This window comes from Cynoglossus semilaevis, chromosome 19 (assembly GCF_000523025.1).
Source record: "Cynoglossus semilaevis isolate Cse_v1.0 chromosome 19, Cse_v1.0, whole genome shotgun sequence".
Taxonomy (NCBI): domain Eukaryota; kingdom Metazoa; phylum Chordata; class Actinopteri; order Pleuronectiformes; family Cynoglossidae; genus Cynoglossus; species Cynoglossus semilaevis.
Window position 1 is genome coordinate 8,228,904 of NC_024325.1, and position 27,990 is coordinate 8,256,893.

The following is a 27,990-nucleotide window of genomic DNA, read 5'->3' on the forward strand; positions in this document are numbered from 1 at the left end:
GTATGAATATGAAGTCTACGTGAGTGTATCTGCCTCATACTAGACAAAATATGAATATATATTAAAGTCCAGGGGAAAGATCCACAACACAACAGCCATAAAGCTGACCTTTCCTTTACATGTCACCTCTTTGATCAGGTGTTCTGAATGCACTTGTTACATTAATACATCATGCTAATGATCTCTCATGGCACACTAGTGTGCCACGGCACAGCGTTTGGGAAACACTGCATTATAACATTAACGTTTAAACTAAAAATCGACTAAGAGCAAGTAGGAGAAAATGTAATCCTCAGCATTAGTCTTATGATACCTGCAAAACAAATGGAGATCTCTTTAGGCTAATGGACTATAGATGTGATGTGCACTACAGAAATGGTGGTTTGTCCATTTCTTTTGTAATATTCTTCTAAAAGCACTCGTTTATTCCGTGTGTCTACATTTTATGCATGAACTCCCAAAGGCTCACTCACAGCACTCAGGTCTCAGACAACTTGGAATTTTCTTGGAATAAAGTTAGCAAAATAGCATGTAGCAGGAAGTTCAGAAATATCATGGATCTTTAGGAATATGGCAGAATTGTGCGGTGCAAGGTAGAAGACGAGTCATTTTTAGCAAAGAAATACACAAATGTTAGCCAAACAGTAGCCCCTCCTCCCCCATCAATGACACTGGGTGAAAACGTTAACATCTGTTGTCATGGCTACAATTTTGCTAATATTAAACATTGATTATTGATTAGACTGTATTGGATAGGAAGCTGTATTTCTCTGTGTTCGTGTTTCCCTCTGTTGTCCTCCCCTCAGTCTGAAGTGGGTTGGATCGACTGGCAAGGAGAGTGATGTCATGACAGAGTGTGGATATTTGCTTATTAGGGCCGATCAATTCTGAGCACAGGTTGCACACACAAAAAGATGTGGTTCCTTTCATATTGATATTTTCACTTGTCTGTGCGTAATGCGTGCGCCTGAAACACAACGGGACTGAAAACAACGTGGAGGGAAATATTTAAAAAAATCCCTGATCGAGTTAGAGGGGATCATTTTCATGTAACACTTTTGTAATGATAATCTTCGGAGCTCGGTAATAAGAGGAGTGAAATCTGCCTCTTGTCAGCGTTTACGATGAGAAGCACTTGCATGATTAGATGTTTTGCAATCGATGCAGTCTCTTCTTCCAATCATTAAGACTGCTCTTAACAGATTACAGCCCCCTCCCAAACACGCACACCCTGTCCTCCCGCTCCTCTTCCTCTCTGTGCTCCTCCGCCTGTCTTGCACAATCCTTCCTTCAGAGAACAGAACAGTAGATGTGACTTTTTTCTTACTTCTTCAGCTCTCTTTCAATCTCCTGGAGATTTTTCTGCCGCTGGAGTCGAAATATCACCACAGAGGTTTTTGATCTGTTTATAAAAGGCTCCGTTGATGACCACATGAACAGGCAGGGGGCAGTGAAATGGTGACTCCAGCCAATCTGTCTATTCTACCAATGGATCTTATAACAATCCTCTGTCACTTTATGCTCTTGTCTCTCGATCTTTCAGCAGCCACAAGCCTCATCACGGGTAAGTGTGTGCACAAAAGAAACGCAACCTGGCACGACAAACCAAACTCTTGACTCACTTGTGGATCTGTCTGTGTTTTCCTGATCCTCTACTTCCCTGACTCTGACCTGTTTGTGATTTCCGGTTCTTGAAGCTGACATATTCGAAGCCAGAGGTAAGAAACACACACATTCTCTCAGAAAAGAATAAAACCAACAATCACCAGTTAGGTGTATTTGGAGAATTCTTGGTAAACCTTTGAAAATGTCTTGTTTTAAGTCTTGTGTGACACTCGGTTCAACAGTCTTTTTTATGCAAACAAATCTGATCAGTCCCTAACAGCTGGACTCCAGTAGACCAAGTCTTTGAAAAAGATCGTTTGGTAAACTTTGAACATGCATTGACGCCTATTAAGTATTTAAAAGAATTCTGCGACCCTACGGGGTTTCTAGAAATATCGTAGGTCAGTCATGAAACTAGTTGATTCATTTTTTTAAAACTTTGACTTTACTTTCACTAATGAAGTGAATGGTGGGTGTTTCTTTTAAACACGTTTTGTAACTGTAGAGTGATTGTTTTTTAAGTTCTTTACTTCAAATCCAAAGTCACAGAATCTGCCGTCAACACTACCGTTTCACTGTTACTTTCTGATAAAGTAAACACACAATACACGTAATTATAAAGCTAAACTTGATTAAATATAACAAGAAAAAAATTTGAATACACGTAATTATAAAGCTAAACTTGTTTAAATATAACGAGAGAAAAAAATATTAATAAAAATGTGTGTTCCTGACACCAACAGTTAGTCTGATGATCTGAGTGATAATAATGTAGTATGTGTGTGTGTTCAGGTCAACGTGTGTGTAAGGCAGGGAAAGGAAAACCCTGCTACAAGCTGGCCTATTTCTCTGAGCTACGGCGCAGGCTGAACTTCGCAGAGGCAGAACTGGCCTGCCAACGTGATGGAGGACAGCTGCTGAGCGTGGAGTCGGAGTCTGAGCAGAAGATCATCGAGCAGCTCATCACAGAACTCCGCCCGACGGACGGAGACTTCTGGATTGGTCTGCGACGAAATGATGGGAACGAGGACAGCAGCTCAGACTGCTCTCCAGAGTACTACTGGCTGGACGGCAGCAAGTCTACGTTCAGGTGTGTGTTAGACAGTCCCAGATTACACTCAGAGGTTGTGTTGGTGTTTGTAAACAAAAAAACCACAAAACTGAGCAAACTAGCGGTTGTCCACCGGAGGAAGTCAACCTAGTAGACAGTACCAGCCTGAGGATAATCACAGTAAGATAAGAAAATGTGCTCACACACTTGCATTTAAGAAAAAAAAAACTACAATACATTAACTACAAATAACAAAATTGAATAGTACAGTTCTGTTACATTTATAATATGCAATATATGTATTATATTTCTTTACAATTATTAATTAATGCCATATATTTATAACTTCTAAACTGGATGTAGTTTTATTTTTAATAATTGGTACCATCACAAATATAACATGTGTGTTTGTGTGTGTTTGTGTGTGTTTGTGTGTGTGACTGCAGGAACTGGCACTGGGACGAGCCGTCCTGTGGTTATGAGGTGTGTGTGGTGATGTATCACCAGCCGTCAGCGCCCCCTGGTCTCGGTGGCCTCTACATGTTCCAGTGGAACGATGACAACTGTGAAACTAAGAACAACTTCATCTGTAAATACACTGCAGGTACAACTAGTCAACAGACACACAGCATAAAGGTGAGGTCACAGTGTCACATAATAATGTTTTTTCTTTGTTTCTTCTCAGAGAAACCATTGGAGCCATCTCCTTCTCCTAACTCAACTAAGACAGGTACAACATGCTCATTGGCTAATAGCTATTAGCTAGTGGGGGATAGTAAGTGAAGTGTTTTATTATTGAAATAAATATTTACAGTGTTTTTCATTACAGAGGTCTTCCCTCCATCGGTGCTTCCCTGGAGCCCAAGTGACGGCCACCAGAACAGAAGTACAGGTAAGACTTTGTTGACTCAGCTGTCACTACTGTTTCTGAGGTTGATGTTGTGATTAAATGTGTTTAATCTGATTTCCATCTAGCTGTAAATTTGATATACATCATAATTCCCACCATCCCCCTGATACTGCTGCTGCTGACAGTGATCGGAGTCTGCTGCTTCAAATTAGTGGGCACACGGTGAGTTACCGCAACACAATCAAAATAAGTATGATTTGTGACATTTGAAAACACATCTTATTCAAGAACTGTGATTCCAAGCACCTAAATTATTTGCTTCTCTCTTGTGACAGAAAGAGAAAAGAGCAGAAATCAGAAGTTTGCCAGACAGACCCAGGCCTGTGTCCCAGCCCAACTTCAAACGATGTCTACAATGTCATACGTTCCCAGAAGGATGACGATCTGGTTTCAGCTCGACCAACCACTAAGAACACCTCCTTCTTAAGCTCCTCCCCTGACACACCCACAGGTGACTATGACAACCTAGGAGGTCGGGACACTGAGAGCGGTTTTGTGACTCTTGCTAGCACAGAGAGCTGCTTCCTGAACATGGACCTCAATGACCTCAGCCTCGGACGCCGCGTTACCCGTGACTTTTATGACACCAGCCTTGGCCGCCCAGGAAAGCGGGAGCTGAATGATGGCAGTCTGGGCCGCACCGGGCACAGGGAGTTTTACGACCGCAGCCTAGGTCGTCGTACGACAAAGAGTGAGCATTTTGGCAGCAGCGTGTACGGAGACCATGGATTGTACGATGGCAGCGTCCGAGCAGCGAGTGACCTCTACGATCCCAAGCTGAGGCCCGGAGGTCACGCGGTCAAAGCTGATCTGTATCAGACGTACATCAGCAATGGCAAGGAAGACACTTACCAAAGCAGCCTGGGAAATTATGCAAACCGAAAATCCTTTCAATCTAATCTGGACACCTACAGAAACGGCCTGAATTATGACAGTGGTAGGAGATACTTCAACGAACAAGACTGGATCAACAGACACAACTACTGATCCTCTCAACAGTTATTTACATTTTGAGTTTAGTCAGTGGTGTGCTCAAGTCTTTGGCCTTTATCACATTTTGGTTTTTCAAGAAAGCAACAATTTCCCACTCCAGTGTCCAGTCTATTCCCCAACTCACTTAAACATATAGTCTGGTTACTAGTCTTGTTAGGTTACTTTTTTGGGTACTCACCATGGGTCTCACCATGATTAGGTTACTTTTTTGGGTACGTCTCACCATAACATACACCCATTACATTGAAAAATGTGTTTATGACACAGCACAGAATAAAATGGCACTTATAGTTACATCATTACAGGCCACAATCAAAGACCACAAACTAAAATGCAGCCTCAGCACATCATTTATACAACGTTCATTTTTCACATATGCCAAAACAGAAACGAAGCTAAAGACAAACATTAGTTTGGACAGAAATTTGTATCTAAACAGACAACAGTGAAGCTTCATAACTTTTAGGAAAGACTAAAGGACCAGTCTTGAAGAATTGATTTGTAAATGACAATATTGGCTCCTGACGTTTGTACACCACTGCATGTCTGTACGAATTTGTAAACAGAGGAAATACACTGTAAAAAGCTGTGCATGCTCGCTTGTAGGGAATGTTTCTAAAAAATCTCACTGGCTGGAAAACTTTTTTTTTTTTCTTCTTCCACCACAAGCACCGTCAAATTGTTATCCTGTTTTGGTGACGCAGACTCTTGCACGGCCTGGTTGAGGTGCTCCTGTTTGGTAGAACAAATCTGAAGGTCGTGGGCCATCATGTTTACAGTGCCTGAACTGGATGTTTAATCCGACCATTGTTTACCTACTGTTAAAAGCCTACCTCAAATATAATGAGGTACAAAACTGCCCGAAGGCACAATCTTCACAAACTTGATCTTTCAGTTTTGATCGGGTTCTTCTTCCTGAGTGACTTGTGCATTAATACAGCTCGAGTGCCTGCAGCCTGACCACGACTGCATGCCAGCACCGAAAATGACAAATCACAGTCTGATTATTCTTATTCATTCAGAATGTATAATGCTTCGACATCTCTCCTGTGTGACTGCTTTGTATGTTTGTTACTTAAGAAACCCTTCAAATAAAACTCGATAAAAAATAGCAGTTTGAAGGAATATCGGTGTTTCAATGAACTTCAGTGGAGTTCTGGGGCAACAGTAACAGAGTGGCTTCCTCAGCTTTTAAAAAACAAACAAAAAAAAAACAACAACACACAACCTTCATCTAGATATACATATTTTCATAACACGGTTTCTAGAACTAGTCCAGCACAAATTTGGCGCTGTTGTCTTTTACTTACGGTAGCTTCCGGCATATACGTCAACTCTCCGTCCCCCCACTCTCCTTCAACGGAAGCTTTTAGTCTTGATGATACATTACTGCCCTCTGTTGGTAGATTGGCAGCGCCAAACCGTGGTTTTTTACAAAAAATAAGAAAACCTGACTATTTTTGTCAATGTAAAATTCGGTTCACACACACAAAACCTAAATAAAATTCTAAAAACCCAGGACTCTTGGCAGGTGTGTTAACTGCTGCGTAAATGGGTAGATTATCAGTTAGTGAAATTACTGAAAACTGAATCGATCAATTTATAAATAAATAAATATGTGTCATTGCTCCAAGGCTTTTCTGAGCTTTTGGGAAATGATGAGGCAAACGCTTGTACTTTGTCCTGGTTTCACAATTAGGTTGGTTGCGCCATGCAGCTTGTGTTTGTTTGTGTGTATTATGAACCCTTATCACGAACCCTCTATAAAGGTTTATGTACTTATGTTATTCTTTAGATTTTTTTTTTTTTTTGCTTCTATTTGGACTTGGTGAAGTAGCTCCATTTAGATGATCATTGTTTGTAATTCTTCTACATGGATGGATGGATGAATGGGTAGGTAATACACATTTATTGCACTGCCTTCTTCTTGTGTAAATTGCCTGGATGTCGTTTCTTTGGATTATATTTCAGTCGGCGCCACAGGGATTTTTTTTTTTAATATGAAGGAAAAATAGTGATGACCTCCACATTCTGTCACATTTTATTCAAAATTGTTAAATTAACAACAGCTCTGTCACCTCCACACTCACAGTCTCACATCCCACACAACTCACAACACACACTGGTAAGATACAGTCCAAGTGCAAATCAGGAAACACTACAAGATTCCATTGATCAATTGTTTAAGAAAATCAAACACAGCTTTTCAGGCTACATTTTTCGACCCAAGTACGAAAAAAGCCTGTCCATATTCACGTAAACGTTAAATCCTGCACTCTGCACACACACACATACTTTCTCTCCACACACACACACATTCTTTACCTCTCACTTCACATCCTTAAAGGGTCTGAAATCTTTACATGATTCATGAGATGAATACTTCAACAACGTCAGCATGCACACACGTCCAACAGTCACACAAACACTGACAGCAGGAGATCGAGTTCTCATGTCAGGATTCTGCAATGTTTTTTTCCACTTGCATTTTTGCACCAGCCTGAGGGGCAAAGTTCAGCCATGGGCACGCTTACGTGGCTGCTTCTGCCGCCGAGGTTTCAAGATAACGTAGCGCCTGTAGGTGGTGTGATGGTCAGATATAAGTGGAACGTAGAATGCCCTGAAGAGAGGAGAAGACCTGGAAGTGGGGGTGAGGGGATGAAGGGAGGTTTTCCATTATTTATAAAATATAAAGGGATTTTCTTAAACAATAAACATCAGAAACATACAAAGTTAAATAAAATCAACTGGTGGTCGATTCCAACTGGTTATTCATCCATCTGCCACTTAAACTTAATAAACATTAAACCAAGTGTATGTGCTGTCAGTTAAGTTGAATGCACCATTGCAGTAAAATACAATTCAATTATATTTAAGCAATAATGTAGGATTAAAGTTTTAAAATCGGTCCATTTGGTAAAAAGAAGTGTGGTGTACAGCTCCATCAGTCATGCACCACAACGTTTAATGTGTTTGTGTCATGCTGAGCATTTATTATAGTCATTAGGCCTGTTGTTTTGACCAATTTACACAATTACAGTTAGATTGGCTCAAGTAATGCACCAAGGCAATAATGCTTACAGCGCTCTCTAAAGGACAAAAAGAGAAGATACAGTCTGTGTTTATTAATATTACCTTGACGTTTGAAGAAAAGGCTTAAAGGCAATGATGCTCCACTCCTCTTTGTTCGATGAATAACGCGGCTCAAGCGGAGTCTCTTCCTCCGTGTCCAGGTCGACTAAATAGTGGCAGTGTCGCAAATCCACCTGTGCAAGGAAAAAGAATTTTGTGCACTTGTTCTCAGCTACACTCAGTGTGAGGTAATGAACCCCCACATGCCTGTGTGACTTACGTATCTGGTCGGCTCCTCCAGGTTCTGGTCGTTCATGTGTTCAGGGATCATCCGTGTGGCCAGAGCACCAGAGGCGTAGGGTTGCGGCAGCTGCCCTCTAAACTCAGACTGGATGAAATGCAGCTGCCAACTGAAGGGGAAAAATATTGACCATGAGGAGATGACACCTGGGCTAAAACATTTATTGTTTTCACACGGAGCTGTAACTTCTGAACAGCCAACAATAATGAAGCTGATACGGAGTAGCTTTCCATGGTCAGTCAAATTTGATAGCTATAGATCTGCGGCTTCTTATGCACAGGAACTGACCTGTTCCTGTGTAAGCATATTACACATGTATTGCACTGCTATATATAATATAATATATATATAATATATATAATAATCCATTTGTTTTCCATCTTAAAACTACACAACAATACAACTTACAACTATAAAAGCTTAGTCCTGACTTTATATAAACCCCCTGTTCACAAAGGTAAAATGCATCTAGGATACTGACTTGTTTGGCAGCAGGAAGCTGCTCGGGAAGCGATACCACTCTTTTCCCACACATACATTGACTGGTCGGCCTTCAGGGACCGAGTGAAGAGTTGGATCTTTGGCAATGCGGTGAAACTCTGGATATAGATCCAGAGGAGCGTGGTAACCTGTGGACAAGGTTTAAAGGAAAAATTACTCTCTAAATGAATTTTCTTCTTTTTTTTTTGAGATTCAAGAGGAAAAAAAGAAAACTGTGGTCACACACCCCTGAAGAGGGCGACAGAGCGAGACAGGGACAACACTGCAAAGACCACAACTGCACTTAGAGCCAACCAGTTTGAGGAAACAGTGTAATGTTCCAGTCGATATCGCTGGAACAGGAAGTGGTAGCATTTCTGCAAAGAGTAGAATAAAGACGGTCAATCTCACTATACATGTATGTGTGTACATGTGAATACTGAGCTTGAGAATGTCACACACCTGGAGGGAAGAGAGGGCAACTGCTCCACTGAGGCAGATGAGAGGGTAGATGGGAAAGAGGAAACGTTCTTCTTTATGTGGTCTGGTGAAGAAAACCAACATCCACAGATACATGGGAGACAGAGTCAGCCAGTAAGGACGGCCCAGATTCTGCACTGCAGAAAACACACATGTGCACATGTGATCACAGAAGGACCAAGTTTTTTTTTTTTTTAAATCATGAATGATTTGATTTTCCTCATTGACATTTAACATTGAACAAGTTAAAGTTAGAGTTAATAATTAAAAAAAAAACTAATTGCATAATTTAACACAAAAGAAGCTGTTTGATAGTCACCCAAGTCTCACCATTAAACCTGTGTAACAGCGTCTCCATGAGGGCAGTAAGTGGAAGTGCAAACAGTGCCAGAGCAAAAACCAGATTGAAGTTCAGAATCCCGTTCAGAAAGTAGAAATGCCACGGCTCTGTGCCTAAAAAATTCAAAACATTCATCAACATTACAAACCATACATGTAAAATTAGTCTTTAATTAAGTTACTACAAAGACAAATGACAAAATATATAAAAATAAGTAATAGTGAAAACACAGAATGAGAAATTACAATGAGTATGCGTGTGTAATCTGGGATTGGCAAGTACCATAAAGGTCCGGTCCATGTGGTGTGAAGACGTTATACAACAGGATATTGAGTGGAGCGATGACCAGTTTTCCATAAAACAAAGAGTCGACTGCCATCAGGGGGAGCTGAGATGTGAGTACAGGTGAACAGATGTGAACTTTCACCAATTTAGACAAATAAATACATTATAAAGAATCTCTTCACCAGCACATCACATAAACAAATAGTGCAGTTCCTGAGGCTGATTTCTCACCAGCAGCAGGAGCAGAGCCAGAATGGACCACATGATAAAACTCTTCCACTGCCTCTTCAACAACAGCAGATCAAATGCGATTGGGATTCTATCAGAAACAATGTCAATTAACACTTTAATTAACATCAGTTCAATGTGCTGAGAAGGCTGTCTAGACTGTATGAACGTCTGACAACAACACAGTACGTCGGTCAGGATGAGAACCTGTAATCCATGCATAATTTTAAACGTAACGTAACATCTTTACTAAAATGAAAAACCTGATCATTTACCCAATCAGAGCTGAGAAGGGCCATCCAACGATGGCACCAGCAGCGACTCCAAAAATAGCTAAAGGAGGTGAGTCCTGAAACCACCCCGTCATCGCAATCAGGGTTGTATACATACAGAAAGACGATGGCAGGAAAGCTGAGGAAAAAGAGAAAAATTAATGGATTTTTTGTTTAATGGTAATGGGAGCTATCTTCTAGTTACGGTTAGCTTCTTAGAATTACTTTTTTTGGAGAAATGTTTACCTGATTTTGGTTCTTTTTGACTAATTCAGTTTTACAGAAAAACTGACCGATAGTCTAACACAGCAAGTGTTTTACAACTGAGGTTCTCCCATTGTTTTACATGTTTCTTGCTTTATTTAACATATGCTCCCTCACTAATAATGAAGCATTGACACCTCAGATCGTGACGGAAGCCAGATAAAAAAAAAACACTCTGACTAACCTGCAGCTGAGCAGAACATTCCTGTGCCCAGAACAAGGAAGGCCAACATCAGGCGTCCGACGTGCAAGCCAAACTTTTTACAAACAGCCCTGTTTAAAACACACACATACACACACGCACACACACACATGCAGATCAAATAAGTCATTCGTAGGCATTCTGGACAAAATGCTTGTGGCAGATTGGGGTTGTAGGCTCACTTGTAAAAATATAGTTCACAAACACAGCAGGAGAACGCCAGGACGCATCGCACAAAGTAGAAGACCAGCACCTGCAACAGCATCATTCCACAGATGAAACAATGCATTGTGTCCACATGTACAGTATATATATTCTCATTGTCAGCTTACTTTGTTGGTCTGGAGAACGTGGGCGTGTAGATACGCAGGAAGTGCAACCACAGGTAAGCATAAGACCTGATGGCGTACAAGGGAGAATATTCCCATGTTTGCATCCCTGTGCCGTACAACAGGTAGTGCATCTGTGAAGATGTGAACAGTTAAGAAGCAAAGAGACCGCAGCTGTTTAAAATAATAGAAATGAATGAACTCTACAGACATGGATACAAAACTGCAAATACTACTGATACACAGTGCAAATGTGATGCACTCACAGGCTCCCAGTAGTTGAAGGTCTCGTCGCAGTCTGAGATGTTGCTGAGCAAAGCTGCACAGAAACGTGCAGAGAGGAGGCATTTAAATGCTGTGGAGCCCTCTGGAGCCCAGACCTGACCCCCACGACCTACTGACCTGGTACATAAAAACAGACAAAGGGCCATGGTTTTAAAATGTTTTTACAAGGTCCACACTCATCTCTTTTTTTAATCATGAAATGTGATTAAAAATAATCAAAAAATGCTCAAGGTCCACACTCATCTCTTTTTTTAAACATGAAATGTGATTAAAAATAATCAAAGAATGCTGTTGTTTTTTTTAATGCGATGGGGAATCTCTGGTCCGCTCCACTACGTGCCAGTGTGTCAGTGGTGAAGATAACAATAATAATAATAATAATAATAATAATAACCATCCTACTACATAACAATCACCATCCCCAAGATACAGCCCATTAGCAATCCATGTTAATTATCCGTGTCTATTATAAGAGCCTTTGGCACCGTACAATTTATCCAGTGAAAAACAACCTTCTGCACTCTTTGTAAGTTGTAACAGCGTTGTGTTTCTTCTCACCAACCATCAGATTACTCGTAGATTAGTCGACTCAGCTGCAGCTCAGCACTGATCCTCACGGCGAGTTTCACAGCGACACGTCACAATACAAACTACCAACGGTTTCCGGAAATCAAACACTCTATATATACACACACAAGTGTCAAATTAGCTCCGTGGATGAGCTGCTGAAACAGCCTCGCTCAGATGGATAAAATGTAAGGTAACTTCAAACAGGTGGAAGAATGAATGAAGCTCATCGTAATTAAGCTACAACAGTGATACGACTCATGGCTGTCAGAGAAAACAATTGAACAGTCAATGGGATTTAATCAGTGTAAGTGTCTGCCTATTCGTTTTGTTATGTTCACGTTAAATAGTCCTTGTCATCGCGTTTTAAAAGGTCTAAAGTTGAGAGCAGACAAGCAGCCGCCTAGCTCTGCAGCTAGCACGAAGACTGTCAGTCACATCAGACGTGGATGGAGCTCGTAACACCGGCAGCTCCAACGTCTATCCTGCGGGCTCTTACTCACTCTTGTCGGATCTCTGTGGTTTTACTGTCCTCCCCTCCTTTCTCCTCCTTTTGTGTTCGAGCATCGGTGGAGACGTTCACGTTATTCGCATCATTCTGTTTGCTGCCTCGCCTGCTGCGCTGCCGAAGCGCTTTGGCCGCCATGTTTCCTGAGGACAGTGCTCCCGAGTCAAACTTCGTTTCTTTCCGTAGTTGTTCGGAGACCGATGAAAGCATATTGAGTGTCGACCTTTCCTTCTTACCCTGCTTCCTCTTTTTTTAGACATAATGTTGATGGTAATAAACACAATATCACCTATTACATTATTGTCATATTACATGTCACTTTAGATGACTAGCTACAACCGCCCTTTGTTTCTCCATATAAAGACTTTTATGCAGCTTTGATGTCAGTTTCCGTAGTGTAGTGGTTATCACGTTCGCCTCACACGCGAAAGGTCCCCGGTTCGAAACCGGGCGGAAACAACTTTTGAGTTTTTAATATTGTTATTCACAGAAACCTAAAAACTATAAAGATTAAATTATATGAAAGTATGATAGACACTCTTTGCAGTAAGTGTTTCATTCAGTTTACATTCAGGACATTCTAAATTTGTTTCATTTTTTAAATACTTTTTAGATTAAAATTACCTTTCAAATAGGCAATAATATACTGATTTGTTTATGTGTTATCAATTGGATTGTATATTTAAAAAGGCAAACAATGGAACTAGATTGCAGTGGTCAAAATTATAGTACATTCGTATAATTTGGAACAAAGGTAAAGAAGGAATTTAAATGTAATAAGATTCAAGTGACGACTGTCTGTCTTTCTTACCTTTTGATGTTATTGTAATTTTTGATGAGGCATCTATTTCAGTGCTTTTGTTACTATCACTTAACGCAAGTTTCCGTAGTGTAGTGGTTATCACGTTCGCCTAACACGCGAAAGGTCAGGGAAACAATTTTTGAATTTCAGAATAAAATCAACATCCAAGTTCATATGGGGTGTCACATAGCTTCCATATGAGTTGTCTTAAAGTAATTTTTGGGGGCATTTTCCTTTATTTGTAAAATGTTATGTTTCTGGATGTTTTAAAGTTAAATTCTAACAATAGTCAATACTTTAAACCATTTCAGGGATATTTGGGTATTAATCCCTGGAAGCTTAAGCATTATTTTAACTGAGGACCTTAATGGGAATATATTATTTTAATTAGCTCATTATTTCTTAACAATTTGGTTTCTGCTAAAACTCTGTAAAACACTTTGCCCAAACATAATGCGTCAAGTCAAACTGGCAGAGAGAAAAGGATATCTGTAGTAACACAGGTGTAGTTAGAGGGAAAAACAAACAATGGTTCATTAAATCTGCAGATTTCCCTAATGAGATGATTAGAAAATGTAACTCAAGGACAAAGTACTTTTGTCCATGAACCTACAACCCATTGTCACCAAACTCATCGATTTCAAAATTCTACAAGGACACAAAAACAAAATACTGAAAACTTGTTTATTTGTCAAAAAAGCTCCTTTACAGCGCCAAGAATTAACCTGTAAAGCTAGCACACATGTAAAATACAACCCTTACAATACATTAGAATCAAAACAGGTACCAAAAAGTACAGTAAAATTTACACTTCCATGGCTGGAAATGTGGAGACGAGGGTAAGAAAAAAAAAAGAAGAAACCTAAGACAAATAAAAACTGAAAATATGAGACTAAAAAACAAAACAAAAACAAACTAACATGGAAAAGTTACATTTTGGGTGTTTTCTGTACAAATGGTCTTCTGTGGTAAAAGAGGCGGCGTTTAAGCCCAGTGTGTCCCATCAGCAGTTGGTCTCACTGGACGACAGCTGTAGTCCTGGAAGGTGAGAAAACAAAAATGCCAATCAAATTTTAATTTGAAAACACAAATGTATCTAAACTTGGACACCTTTAAATATAATTTGAATTGAATTGACAAGCATGACAACTTTCTGAAGTAAACTAAAATCAAAGATATGCAATACCTTTGTAAAATACCATGAGCTCACTTTCATCACCATCCTTAGTATGGCTTGTAGCCTTGCTGGTGTGCCCCCCGTCTCGGGGTCTTCCCATAGTTGGCACTGCCCTGGTCTGAAGGAGAAACGACAATAGCAATTTACAGGTGTCTTCTATTAACACTAGAACACTTACAAAAAGTCTGTACTTTTCAAATGCACCAATCGTAAATAATGGTCCTCATACTGCAGAGCTACGTACCCCTGCAGTATGAGGACCATTTTCTAGATTTACTTTGCACATTTAATTTTGCAGAAAAATGATTGACGAATGATATCACATCACCAGTGAATGTAAACTGTGTTGAGAATCATTATATTCACCCTTGCTATTGTCCTCCTTAGACATAATTTACAGAAAAACAAATACTGGAAGATGTTGAACGTGCAATGGAGACCAAAAGACTGTAGAAATTATTGCAAAAGTTTTAAATTGAGATCATAAGTTTGGAGATACAATAACTTCTGAACCAGCTTAATCTTCTTAGTTCTACATCTTCACACTAGGAGCTCTTTTCAAGTCTTATATACAAGTCTCTGAAGTTCTTCCTGTATCCAATGATACTTACTGTAGTCATATCCTGGACCATATCCATAGTAGCCAGAAGAGTAGTCATAGTTGCCATAGCCACCATATCCACCGTAGCCATAGCCTTGGTTGCCGTAGCCCTGGTTCCAGTAGTTGCCATACCCCTGGTTCCAGTTCTGGTTTGGTCCTCCACGTCCTCTGCCTCGGCCTCCATAACCTCCACCACCACCACCACCACCTCCAGCACCACCACCACCACGTCCACCTCCAAACTGTTGCTGCTGATATACCTCCTTTGGCTGGGCAATTTTCAGCTCACACTGAGAAAGAAAGAAAGAATTAAACCCCAAATGTTTTGTAAAAGTAAACAATTTCTGTTTTAGCTTTTTTCCCATCAATCTTTAAGCTATTTTAAACTTGTACTATTCAAGGTCAGTCTCCAGGAAAAAATTAATTTGTTGGTCCTTTCTTTTTTCTTCAACCTGTAGCAGCATTGAGGAAGCATCTTTTTACAGGTTATAATCAAGAACAATGCAATACATACCCTGCCACCATGGATAGTGTGGAATTTCTTCTCCAGACATTTGCGAGCGCTGGCTTCTTCTTTGAAGGTAATAAAGATGAATCCACGCCTTTTCCTTGATTTGGGGTCAATAGGAAGCTCAATGGTTTCGATCTAAGAATGGTGGCATGAAAATAAATAAATAAATAATAATAATAATAATAAAAAAAAGAACTACAGAATGTTTTTCATGAGGCTCAATAAAGACTGACCTCTCCAAACTCCCCAAAATATTCCCTGATGATGTCCTCTGTTGCTTCAGGGTTCAGACCGCCAACAAAAATCTTGACTGGCTCTTTCTTGATGGCCATAGCCCTTTTGGGGTCAATCTTACGACCATCCAGTTTATGCTCAGGCTTAGCCAACACCTACAAAATAAGAGACTTAGTAAATATGGAAGCAGAACAAATCAATGAACAAAAACACCAAAACACAATCACCAATTCCTCATAAAGCACAAAAAACACAAATGATCAAATTAAACATTTAGAAGCAACTTACGTTGTCCACGCTGGCAGGGTCTTTAAAAAGAACAAAGCCAAAGCCTCGCGATCGCCCAGAGACAGAATCCATTTTGATGGTGCAGTCTGACACCTCACCAAACGTAGAGAAGTAGTCCTTCAGGTCCTTTTTACTCGTGTCCCAACTGAGTCCACCCACAAACATTTTTCTGCAAACACAGGAGAGAAAACTTTTACTATATAAATCCTGTCCATTGTACACAGTTCGTCCAAACATGCTATCTCAGACTTTACACACTGGTGTTTAAGAACTCACCCTGCATCTTCCTCTCCTTTGCTGGCATCAATCTTGCCTCCATCTGTGCCGTTGTCTTGTCCATCGTCTGTACTCATCATTTCACCCGTGTACATTTCTCCCTCGTTGCCATTCTGCTCGGAGGTCTCCATGAACGGATTCTCAGTGTCTGCCATTGAGACGGTGGGTTCCTTCAAACTGTCACAACACAAAGAAATTTAATTAATCCATCTACCAGAACTTTCCTTTTCTCTGCCTACATACTGAACAAAAGAGGCATTGACTGGTGTTTTAAAAAAAAACAAACACAAAAAATGTTTAATCTTATTAGGTGAATAAAAATTTTATTGCAAATGGTTGTAGCACAACAAATCTCTACACAGTCCTTTTAAATGTATTACAACTATGACAACATGATGTATACGGCGTGTTATATTTGCAGTAAAATACAGCTTCTCTCTAAAATTTCATTATCTTCATGCCGACTTCAATGCATCTGCAACACATTCTCTGCTGAGTTTTTTTGGTAGTGCAGTTGGCATTTGAATGTTGCAAAACAGCACCCCTTTTTCCATATTTCATTCATTCTTAAACTTAGGCACTTTATTCTGTGCAACAGTCAGCCCATTATTTAACAGGTCATATATATTTGCTACTACAACCCTAGAGCAACTAGCAGGCATATTCCAGTAACACTTGCCATAAGTGATGATAATGGTCTTTACCATTCTCACTACCTTTGATTCAACAATGTTCTGGAACTAGCTTTGTTTGTGCTTCACCCAGAAATGAACTTCCGCACTACTCTTTCCTTTCATGGTGGTAAACAGTAGTTGATAGCATTCTCAAGTGTAAAAGCATCACTTTAAATACATATAGTACACATCCTTGTACACATTTTGTGGCAAACTTGGTCCTGAGAAAGTCACTTGAACATAATTTGCTCTTAAAACAACCCATTGTACTTTGATTATTACGGTGTTCTATTAAAACGTTAAAAATCTACATTACCCCCCATAATGTACAGCACAGCGATTGTGAATAAACCACGCAAGTGCCACCTTTTTAATGTGTTATTAAACAACATGTTATCAATCTTTCATGTTCCGTTCACTGTGAGTTCGTTAATATGTATAATTAATATTCAGAAGAAAAAAGTTTAGCAGCATGTTGACGTTTCATGTTGCAGAGGTTTTAATATAACCGCGCTTTGCTCCGTTAGCGCTCATGGCGGAACGCTAATAGGCCCGGCTAAGAGCGAACGAAACGAATCTGAATTAAAATATTTGTTAAACGCTACCCAAACTCCACTTTCAGCCTCAAGACATACACGAGAACATAACAATATACGTTTTCACATGCTGAATCCACCCTATACCAACCATAGAGCGTTTTATTATTGCATAAAACATTCGCGCAAGCACCGCTGCTAACGCAGTTAACGGGAAACAGAATCAACGCAGAACTGAAAATCAAGCAATAGGAAACAATGGGGAGAAAGGAGCCGCCATTTTGAAGAGCTTATTTTATCTCCACTCTAATGCACACGTTTACGAAAATAAGGAAAAACAACCGTTTGCTTACTTTGTGCAAATAACACCTCAGACGCCGCTCCGCAACTCGACACTGATACTCTCCAAATTCGCCGCTAACTCGTGGCAGAATATATACGACCGGATGTGAACAAGCGTCAGTCCACGTCGAAGTGACAACGCCTGTGATTCGGCTTACTGTTTAGTGGCGTCAAAGAAGGCGGCAAGTCATTGGTCGTAAACAAAAACCTTATAAAACAAAGCAGCGTTCTGCTTCCTGTCCTTGCTATGTTCTCTATAGGCGCGTTTGAAAGCTTTGATAGCGTTGGTCTCTTTCGTAAATTATGTTTAGATTTAAAAAATTACATTTTTTTTAAAAAAAAAACTCCACATTACCTCATTAGTGAACATAGAACATTTACTGAAGTTTTGTTAGTGATCAAATTTGAGTTTTTACAAGACTACAATGTGGTTTCTTAAGCCTAGTTTATAAGTTACATGAGGTTTAGTTTGCCTTTTTAAACCCTTTTAAACCCATGTTAACTACACACTTTCTATATATAAACTAGACAATTAAATCGGTTTTTTTGTTTTTGTTTTGTTTTTTGCAAAACATAACTGTAGTTCGACTGAAAGATAATGTTGAACAAATCACATTTCTTGGAACTTTCATAGGCACAAAGCTATTAGGCTTTCCCTTTGAGCATTATGACAAATCATTTTGATGGAGTTTGCCATTTGAATGGAGGCTTAGAATTACCAACATATTACCAGTAACAGCTAAGGTACAAATTAGTCCTACCTATGGGTAAAGATTCATATCAAATGCATGGCTTCAAAACAGGACATTAGGTAAAACTAGATTTAAGCAACTTTTCAAAACAACCCAAAGACAGGACACTAAATGAATAAGACAACTTTTTTATAATCTTGTTAAAACTATCTATGGAAACTGCAGCATCCTGAACTAAACTGCATTAAAATAAATTGTAATAGAATTTTATAATACAACAAACCTGATCAAAGAGGGTGGTTTGATAAAATAAATATTCATGGAAGTATGTTTACATACTTTACAAACCAGCAGGGATGGCACTCTGTGCCTCTACCCAGGACAAAACTATCTAAAAATACCCATTAGAACAAACAACATAATTAAGCAGCTGAGCTGAAAGGTATTTATTTCTTTTCAATGACAGTACAATGTTACTTTATTCACACTTTCTTTAAATTTAAAAACTTATTTAGAAGGTAGGGGTTAGTTAAAAACACATTTTTTAAGTTTAAAAACCTGCTTAAACAGCATAACTTTATAAACCATATTACTTTAAATTCTTTATGAATCAAAAAACAAACAAAAAAAAAACATTCAAAGATTGTCCTTGTTGCCTTATTCTTCAACGCACATTGGACAGCTGCAGGGCTGGTTCTAAGATCTGGACTTGCTGACCCAGTGGTACTTGTCAACACGAGGTCCGGTAAAAGTGAATGATGCCCGATAGTTCTTGAAGCCTTTCTGGCCTGTGAAATAGGAGGCTGGACCTCCGGTTGGAGGAGGGTGATAAGGAAATGTATCCCCAGGGAAGGCTTTTCTCTTGTCCCTGAGCCAGACTTGAGGAGCACCAGAAGAAAACTCACTGAACTGTAAAGAGTAAAAAGTGAAAGGTTGACCATGAGAAAAAGAACATGCAACATTAACATGCTTTCATAAAAGCAGGCTGTCAAATGTGTTCATCAGCATTGATAAGAACATTTCAATTCTTAACATGGAGTGAATCCAACATGTTTTTAATAAAAAAAATCTAAATAAAAAAAAAGACATAATATAAACAGCTATTAAACAACAAGTGTTGTACTTTGGGAGATAAACAGATTATCTTTAAGGAGCTAGGTGCAGATGGACCTTTTAAGAGTTTCCTGGTAGAAAATGTTTTCTAATGGCAAGGTGAAAATTAAATTTGTAAAGATCAAGATTTGTAACATAGGTAACTACACACTTCAGATCAGATAAGCTCCACTCTCCAACACCCAGAGAAACAGTCTCAATAAAGTTAATGCCTTTCTTGCTCGTTATTCCTCTTCTGACCAGCAGGAGGCCTTCCACATTGAGCTGACAACCACCCTCTGTGGTTTGGGCTTTAAGATCTGTATTAGACAAACCCTTTATCTTGCAAGAATATTAGAGACAAAAACCCTCTCAAAAACTATTCTTAAAAAGTTGGTCAGGTAGTTAATGGAAGTGTTTTACATACAGAGTTCCATTACGACACAGATGAGACCTACCCTGTACACACTGTTGGGGTTGCTGACAGTTGGGATAGATTTAGGTTCTGGGTTGGGAACATGGACTGGAGCAGGGCAGAAACCTGACAGGCCACTGCCTACACTGCCACTACTGCTGCTGCTCATGCTGTTATCTCCACTGCCCTCTTCATCTGAGGAGCTTCCCGAGTAGACATCAAAGCACGCTCGCTCCACTGCATCATGAACACGGCGGGAAAACTCCCCATCATGACGGCAGCGGTCTACTACAGAGATGCAGAATGGTGTGCTGTGCTCGCCGTACCTGTTGTCGCACAGAAAGAACGCAGGTTTGATTAAATGATGGTCAGCTTGTTTTGAAGCTGAAAGACAGAAGTCAGATCATGCCCTGACCTGCAGGAAATCTCTCCGGGATCAACCCACACCGTCACCTCCTGGGGCAGGCCCAGATCCTCATAATGCACCATACCACGCTCACAGGCCTGAAGCAGCACCGGATCCTGCAGCTGAACACGGTTCATACGTAGACACCTGAAAAACACAAAAGGTGCTTAAGTTAAAATAATAAATTAATAATTAAAACAACAAAGACTTAATATTAAGAAAGGTAGAATCTGTTGTGTTAATATTCTCTCTCTCTATATATATATATTATGATTTACATGGTGAAACTGCAACTTATTTGACAAGACTAAATGCTAATCCAGCCACAGGAGTAGAACAGTAGCAAACAGGATATATTTTTTTTCTGTACCTGTAGGCCTGTCCCTTAGTGGGTGCATTTGGGTGCCAATGGTTCTTGTAGTTTTCAAAGAGAACCGATGTGAGCGCAGCAGCAAACCGTTTCCTGCCCTCAATATCCAGACAACCGTATCGCTTCACCAGACGGGCAAAGAAAAACACAGCTGCAGCAATTTCTTCCTTCATGACCCCACACTCACTCAAATGGGAAAATTGACAAAAAAAAAGTGACAGACTACAGCCACTCTATTAACCTACACTATTAAAAAACCTAGGTCTGGCAGTTAAAACAACTGTAGGATCAACCTACTCATTAGAAAAAAAAATTGACAGAGAATAAAACTAAACACACAGACTCAAGCAAACATATTTGCTGCTGAAGCTCTAGAGAGAACTTCAGCTCAGGGGTTCTGATACTTCCACAGCAAACAACCAAGTTAGACAGACATCAGGCAGTGGAGCAGTGGCTCCCTGTTCATGAGGTTTAATGAAAACATGTCTCAGCTGTGACTCACTCAAACACCTGACACTGCTTGACTTGATGAGTCTGTAGTCTGCTCCACTTACCTGTAAAATCCACCTGGCACTTTAGTCCACAGCAGACTGGGAAAAACAAACAAAAAACAAACAGAAAACATGCCGAGGGCGTTGTTCAGAAATCTATTAGTTATATAGCATATAAATAATATTGGGAAAGAAGACGTTCGGCTCTGATGCCATGTTAGACATCGTTTTTCTCGTATTTTACAACAGTTAAGATTAATATCAAACACAATCATATGTTGGCTTAAAAGTATATGTTTTTTGAGAAAAATTAAAAGTAAAAATCTCTCAAAAATCTGCAAAAAAACTGGAGTATATGTATATATGAAAACAAATTAAAGTAGTAGTAAACCTAAAATAAACAAGAAAATAATTCACAAAAATGTATATATGTGAAACATAGTGAGTGATTCTAATCAGAATTTATTAAATGAATAAATGATGAAATGCTGGTGTCTGATTTTTTTTTTTTTATTATTATTTTGGTTTGTTCTACATTAAAAACAAACCAACCTACTGGAAAACCAGGGCTACAAATGTATGTCATGCTGTCATATTAGTGGCGTCCAGTCATCTGGATCAAGCGTCTTTGATCCAGATGAAGGCAGTCCTACATCATCATGGATACCACTTACTCTGAAACACCACTGACAGACAGGCCGTAATACATCATTATGGATCCCAAAGGTCCACATGCTCTCAGACAAGAACTGATCAACAAACAGGACCCAGTCCCACTCCACTTCTCTAGTGGAGCTACCCAAACATGGACCCGTCCCGACTCAAAGTAATTGCTCATGTGAAATTCCTCCCAGTGATTAGACCCAACCTCGTTTTTAGCTTGAATCTACTCCGTTTGCTGCTAAAGCACGGCGACGAATCTCTGGGCAGACGCCAGCTCGATAAAACCTTTTTAATGGATTTGTGCACAGCCATTGTTTGTGACTTTACTCACTACATCACTGAACGCACAAGACTCGTCGTTGAAGAGTGGGTTATAAAACTGCCACGGATATATCTACTCGTTGACAGTGACCAGTGTTTCTTCGGGGTAGATGAAGGCTACGTTCTGTCCAACATGAAAATTTTGCGTTGGTGTTTCTTCAACTTTGGGAGTGTCTCTGAACTGTTGAACTGTGGAAGCTTCAACAGATTCAAGAGGTTGGTGGCCAAAGAGGTAGCAGCAAGGGTAAATTACGACATAGCTAAAAAAATGAACTCCAACATCAGGCATTTGCAAGGCAGATTTTATGAGTGTGAGTGCATCCATTATGAAACTCTTATTGCACTGATTGCTCTGGCCAGTAAAACCATAAACTGCATGCACCTTGATAAATGTCGATGCACACCGCATCAAGAGGAAGAGAGCAGCACAGCACCCCTACAGGACTACAGAGGGAGGAAAAACCTCTATCGTGTAATAAAGAGCGACCACAGTGAGGTGATTTATACAACGTCGGAGGCAACATTGATGGCAATCATGTCAGAGCATGTTAGCAGTGCGGATACTGGCAAATGGTGTGAGGGTTCCTTCTATAATATTGACTTCAGATACCCTGAAGGATTTTTACACTTCAGTGAGAATCAGAGTCTGGACGATGACAGTGATTTTGAAGAAAATGAAAATGGTGACAGTGAAGATTTTGTAGACATTGACCAGCATGACAATGAAGACCTTCAACTGGTAGAATATGACAGTGATGTTGAAGACTGGGAAGAGATGGACTTTCATTCGGTGGAAAGCGTGGGTGACATGGTTGAAACAGTGTATGATGAAGATGAAGATGAAGATGACGAGGTACACATTGATGGGATGTTGCCATTTTGGGAGGACATTTGGGAACAGGAGAATGAGGAACTTTTGTTTCTTCCCAATTGTCACCAAGAGAACCAGCCACAGCATAACACTAACATGGAACTACCGCTGCTACCAGGTCACAGTCAAGATCAGCGATACCCAGATGCAGAATTTCATCACTTTCTGCTGCATCCTCTCAAGGAAACTGTTGATGAACGAGAATGTAGTCATTTATGTGATGAAGCAATGGATGTTGTACCAGGGAATCAAAGCTGGCAGCCGGTCACACACGCAGGAAATATCTCATCTCCTTCTTCTGACACAAATAGCTCTGATTTATCAACAATATCAGAGGACCAAATTAGAAAGTACACGCTGGTCATCCTAGTGGTCGCAGGTGTTCTAATGTATGCCATAAAGAAAGCAGAGGCATCAATGTGCCAGGTAGACTTTAACAGGATTGTCCACAATGTGTCAGGCGAAGCCCTGCAACAGATCAAGCTCAGGGACATAACAGTGAGCATGAAAGAAGGCAAATGGGTTCATAAGGCTTTGCTCAGTGAGCTGTTGCACACATTTGACTCAGCAACAGTGCTCCTCGAAGAACTCCAGCAACATGACAATGTTTTCATAGAAGCCTTAAGGAAGCACCTGACTGCTCAGATTAAAAAGAAGTACGCCATCACCAGGTTGTTAGGAGTTAGCAGATCCTTTACAAAGCCATTCCAGGCCTGCTTTGGCCTTGGACGCTACTCTCGACGGGTGCATCCCACATGAATTGTTCTCTGTATGCATGGATTTTGTAGTATGTTTCTATAACTTCAGTGCTGTGAAGTTTTTAAGTAATTTATATCAATAAATTGGTTTTGTTTTATTAGGTTGATTTTTTTTGTTCTTATGCTAGAAAGAAAAATAATACTTCAAATGGAACTTTAGGAAATAGCTGTACAAAAAGTGTATTCCAATTTTAACACTGTTATTCTCATTCTAGCTTATTAAAACTGGGCAACGCATGAAGTCCAAAAAGTTGTGATTCAATTTAGAGAAAAAAGAAATGATAAAGCACAGAGAGCATCCATTAAGGGTCTAGATTACAGATGAACCCTGTTAAAACTGCTTTTTCAAATGCAATTTCTTTTTTTAAATTAATTAATTTTTACATTTTAAAATAGGTTGGATGTTTTGCATCTGTATTGCCAAGTTCATTTCTTGGCAATAGTCTTTCTTTAGTTCAAATCTTGGTTTTATGGTGTTGGTTTCAGACTTGGCAATAGTCTTTCTTTAGTTCAAACCTTGGTTTCAGAAAGAATATATTGATGTAATGCACAGACGGACAATTCTAGATTTAGTTTTATTTACTGAACCAGACAGCAGCAGGAACAAGCAATAACTCAGATGATGTCACATCAACACAAAAGCCATTTGTGCTTTGATCTATTTGACACATTCATTCCAGAAGAACATGCTAAATGAGGAAAAGGAATTCCAGCTCTGATAATGGGTATCTGTTTTTGTCTTCTGTATTATACCATTTCTTGACAAACCACTGTGCAAAGGAGCGTGGACTGAAGAATGAATTACCAGCGCAAGGTAACAGTAATGCAACATTACGAATACAACCTCGACATCTAGAATCACATAGTTTGGAAGCACGACGTAGAGCTAAAGAAATGAGAAAAAAAGAGAAAGGCAGTAATGCAACATTAAGGGTGCCAAAACAGACACCAAGTCAAACAACCATGTCCAAAACCTTTCGAGGACAAACACAACCAAGAGTTTTCTTGATAAAAAACCCACCCAGATCTGATGGAACCATCAGAACTCAAACTAATTGCCCATGTAAAGTTCCCAATAACATTTCCCCAAGTAATGTTTCCACCGTCTGTTTGCAGACTAATTCAAAACCACTCCAGCACAGAGGTGCCTGACACAGCCACGCTAATGGTTCTGTGCACAACCATTATACGGTACATCACAAGATACATCTTTCAATGCCTAAACCCTGTGGTCACAGAGTGGGTCAAAAAACTGCCACGTATATACTTGCTTGTAGAAAGTGAGAAATGTTTCTTTGGTATAGACGAAGGCTATGTGACGATGAACATAAAGCGGGTTCTTGTATGGTGTTTCTGTCAGCTCTTAAATACTGGATCATTTAAATGCGACAGCTTCAAGCAATTCAATCGATTGATTGCTAAGGAAGTAACTACAAGAGTAAACGCCACATTGGCCAAAAAAATGAAATCAAACACAAGGCATTTGTTGGGCAGATCCGTTGAATGTGAATGCATTAGTTATGAAACACTGGCTGCGCTGCTTGATCTTGCTGGTGCAACAATAGACTGCATACGTACCTTCTGCCATTGCGCACCGCAACTCAGGGAGGAGAGCAGCACCGCTCCTCTACAGGACCAACGACACAGAAAAGACCTTTATCGAGTCATTTGGAAAAATCACAATCAGATTATTTACACCACTTCAGAGGCAGGGCTGATGGCAGTAATGTCTGAGCGCATTCATGACCGGAACAGTTTCGATGGCTTCTATACAACTACAAGGTACAGACCAGGTGTTGCACCACTGGAGGGGAATTACAATGATGGCATTGTAGTTTTAGAAGATGAGAGCGATGACATTGAAGACTTCGAAGAGGAAGGTGAGGATGACATTTTTGAAGAGGGAGATGATCCTGAAAGCCTCGAAGAGGAAGGTGAGGACTATGAAGATTTTGTGGATGCTGCACATGACATGAATGGTTTCCAAGATAATGACAATGTCATTGAGGATTTTGAACTAGGCTCTGATGATGTTCAAGATTTTGGAGATGGTAATAACTTTGATGATTTTGAGGATGCTGTCGATGAATTTGAAGGTTTCGAGGTAGATGGTGAGGACATTGAGGATTTTGAGGATGGTGTGGGTGACGATGAAGGTTTTGAGGAAGATGTGGAAGACATTGAGGATTCAGATGATGGTGTTGATGACATTAATTTGGAGGATGCCAGCAACAATGGAGAATTTGAGGAGATTGGTAATGATATTGGAGAATTTGGAGAGGGTAATAATGAAGACACTGGGGAGGATGACAATGTTATCATTATTATGTTTATTGAGGATTTTGAAGAGGATGACATTGAAGACATTGAGGACCCAGTGCCACAACCTGAAGAAAACTTAGATCAACCCCCACAACATCCAGCTGATCAGCCACACCTTGAAGCCAATTTGCAGCAACATCTGCTACTTCCTCCTGCTCAGGTAAATCTTAACCCTCGCTTAGATTTGCAGCACATTCTTTTACCTCCTCCCCGTGCAGAACGTCAACTTCGTCCTCAAGTAGATTTTCTGCACCGTCTGCTACCTCTGTCTCTTGCTGATCGTCAACTACATCCTCCTGTTGATTTGCAGCAAAGATTGCAACCTCCTCTTGCTGAAGGTCTTCTGAACCCAGATGCAGATTTGCAGTACCGCCTGCTACCTCATTCTGCACAGGGCCAGCTACACCTTCAAGCCGCGTTGCAGCAGCAGTTGCTCCCGCTGCATGTTCAGCGTCAGCCTCGCCCCCAAGCAGTTTTGCAGCAGCACTTACTATCTCTTCCTTCTACTTCTACTGAGGGGCAGCTAAGCCTTGAAGCTAAGTTGCGCCGTCTGCTACATGTTCAGCAAGAGGATCCTGATGAACATAGTCAGATCTGTGATGTTGCTAATATTGCATCTCATACTTCTGACTCAAGTAGCTCCGAGTCAGTAATTATGTCAGACAACCAAGTTCAAAAGTACACATTAATTGTCTTGTTGGTAACAGGTCTTGTAATGCACACCTTGAAAAAGGCCAGGACGTCAATGTGCCAAGTAGACTTCAACAGGATTGTCCACACCCTGTCTGACAAAGCACTTAAACGGGTTAAGCTAGGAGACCTTGCTGGGAGAGAAAAGGAAGGTAAAAAGATTTACAAATCTCTGTTCAGCGAACTCTCGCAGACAATGGACTCTCCTAAAGCGATACTGAAAAAACTACAGCAGGATGACGATGCTTTTATCAAGGCTTTGAAAAGGCACCTAAGTGCACAGATCAAAAGGAATGTAGCCACCAGGTTCTTCTCAGCAGTGTGCAGAGCTTTCCTGAAGCCATTCCAAGCCTGCTTAGATAAGAGATATTGACCACCAAATTGTTTTGATCCGTTTCCTGTCACGCACATACAGTATCAAAGAGCAAGTCTTCCTGGTACAAACACAACTGGACAAACCATCAAAATATTTCCTTCAGTAACTTCTGTGTTATGCTAAACGCATCTACAGATCTAGGTTGGTCGATGGAGGTGTGAGCAGCCACAGAGAAAAAGCAAGTATGAAAAGCAGAACAGACGTTTCTCAAGACACTTGAGGCAATCTAGTTTTTTATATTTAGTATTTTAATATTATTTATCTAGTCTCTTCTTATGTTCTTTTTTGCTATAGATAGTACCTTTATTTTGTCATAAATGTACATAAATGACAATATTTCAAAAATAAATATGCAATATTTTTTTAAGTACACTATATTATTTTTGTTTAACTTCATTACATAAGCAACACGGGGCAAAAATCTCACCTCTAAGAATGAGACATTCCAGGTACAAAGTGTTTACATCTGCATTTCAACTTTAAACAATATTTGACCTTGCTTGGCAGTACACGCCTAAATAACATCACACCATCAGAAACAAACACAGCATAATTAGATGTTTATTTAAGAGGACAGCAGGTTAATATGTACCAGTTCTGTCACAGAAAATAAAAACAGGAAATACTAAATCAGGAAAGCGGAAACAAAATAAATCCACACTTAAAAAATACAATTTTTAAAAATCCAAATGTCCCAACATTTGGCAGTACGGAGCTGTGGAAGGCAGCAGTATACCAGTGTTAAATTAAAATTTCCTTGACCAGTCATTGGCTGCCATATTTTCACTGAGGCCAATCGGGATGACCAAAAGGAAGGAGTGTTTAGGCTGTGACATTCACAAATATAGAGTGTAGAAAATCACCAAATAATATATATATATATATGTATGTATATATACGAGATTGAATA

At 39.9% G+C, this 27,990-nt stretch overlaps 6 protein-coding genes and 1 non-coding gene across 7 annotated transcripts in view; 3 read left to right on the top strand and 4 right to left on the bottom strand.

The window, feature by feature from the left end:
- The window catches only part of LOC103395155 (serine/threonine-protein kinase Chk1), a 21,686-nt gene extending 15,772 nt beyond the window's left edge, over positions 1-5,914 (bottom strand). Inside the window, exon 1 of the mRNA XM_025065498.1 lies at positions 5,870-5,914. The gene's annotated coding sequence lies outside the window, so the exon portion shown is untranslated. The remainder of the gene's footprint in view (positions 1-5,869) is intronic.
- layna (layilin a) lies at positions 454-4,697 on the top strand. The gene is made up of 8 exons (XM_008332754.3): positions 454-1,564; positions 1,698-1,718; positions 2,398-2,695; positions 3,103-3,260; positions 3,342-3,386; positions 3,486-3,548; positions 3,632-3,728; positions 3,842-4,697. The coding sequence occupies exons 1-8, from the start codon at positions 1,456-1,458 to the stop codon at positions 4,551-4,553; spliced, it is 1,503 nt and encodes a 500-aa protein (XP_008330976.2). The 5' UTR covers positions 454-1,455; the 3' UTR covers positions 4,554-4,697.
- Positions 5,915-6,789: 875 nt separating the features above from the next.
- Positions 6,790-12,519, bottom strand: alg9 (ALG9 alpha-1,2-mannosyltransferase). Its single transcript, XM_008332753.3, is given in 16 exon segments — positions 6,790-7,197; positions 7,695-7,825; positions 7,912-8,041; positions 8,414-8,561; positions 8,660-8,789; positions 8,875-9,029; positions 9,223-9,345; positions 9,515-9,620; positions 9,749-9,836; positions 10,021-10,156; positions 10,466-10,554; positions 10,666-10,736; positions 10,816-10,856; positions 10,859-10,946; positions 11,079-11,214; positions 12,168-12,519. Coding segments are annotated over 16 exon segments (1,911 nt in total). The 5' UTR covers positions 12,383-12,519; the 3' UTR covers positions 6,790-7,073.
- Positions 12,520-12,558: 39 nt separating this feature from the next.
- On the top strand, positions 12,559-12,631 carry trnav-cac (transfer RNA valine (anticodon CAC)). Its single transcript has one exon. It is a non-coding gene; the product is annotated as a tRNA-Val (tRNA).
- Positions 12,632-13,644: 1,013 nt separating this feature from the next.
- Positions 13,645-17,782, bottom strand: LOC103395151 (heterogeneous nuclear ribonucleoprotein A/B-like). The gene is made up of 8 exons (XM_008332752.3): positions 17,625-17,782; positions 16,062-16,238; positions 15,786-15,954; positions 15,497-15,652; positions 15,267-15,398; positions 14,763-15,042; positions 14,161-14,269; positions 13,645-14,012 (listed from the first exon to the last, which is right to left on the bottom strand). Exons 2-7 carry the CDS (start codon positions 16,214-16,216, stop codon positions 14,199-14,201), a joined length of 963 nt encoding a protein of 320 aa, XP_008330974.1. The 5' UTR covers positions 16,217-16,238; positions 17,625-17,782; the 3' UTR covers positions 13,645-14,012; positions 14,161-14,198.
- Positions 17,783-18,731: 949 nt separating this feature from the next.
- Positions 18,732-21,083, bottom strand: btg4 (B-cell translocation gene 4). Its single transcript, XM_008332751.3, has 4 exons — positions 20,589-21,083; positions 20,228-20,365; positions 19,856-20,138; positions 18,732-19,214 (listed from the first exon to the last, which is right to left on the bottom strand). The coding sequence occupies exons 1-4, from the start codon at positions 20,759-20,761 to the stop codon at positions 19,002-19,004; spliced, it is 807 nt and encodes a 268-aa protein (XP_008330973.1). The 5' UTR covers positions 20,762-21,083; the 3' UTR covers positions 18,732-19,001.
- A 3,227-nt stretch (positions 21,084-24,310) lies between these two features.
- On the top strand, positions 24,311-27,764 carry LOC103395149 (uncharacterized). Its single transcript, XM_008332750.3, has 2 exons — positions 24,311-24,506; positions 24,809-27,764. Exon 2 carries the CDS (start codon positions 24,858-24,860, stop codon positions 27,075-27,077), a length of 2,220 nt encoding a protein of 739 aa, XP_008330972.1. The 5' UTR covers positions 24,311-24,506; positions 24,809-24,857; the 3' UTR covers positions 27,078-27,764.
- The last annotated feature ends 226 nt before the right edge of the window (positions 27,765-27,990 follow it).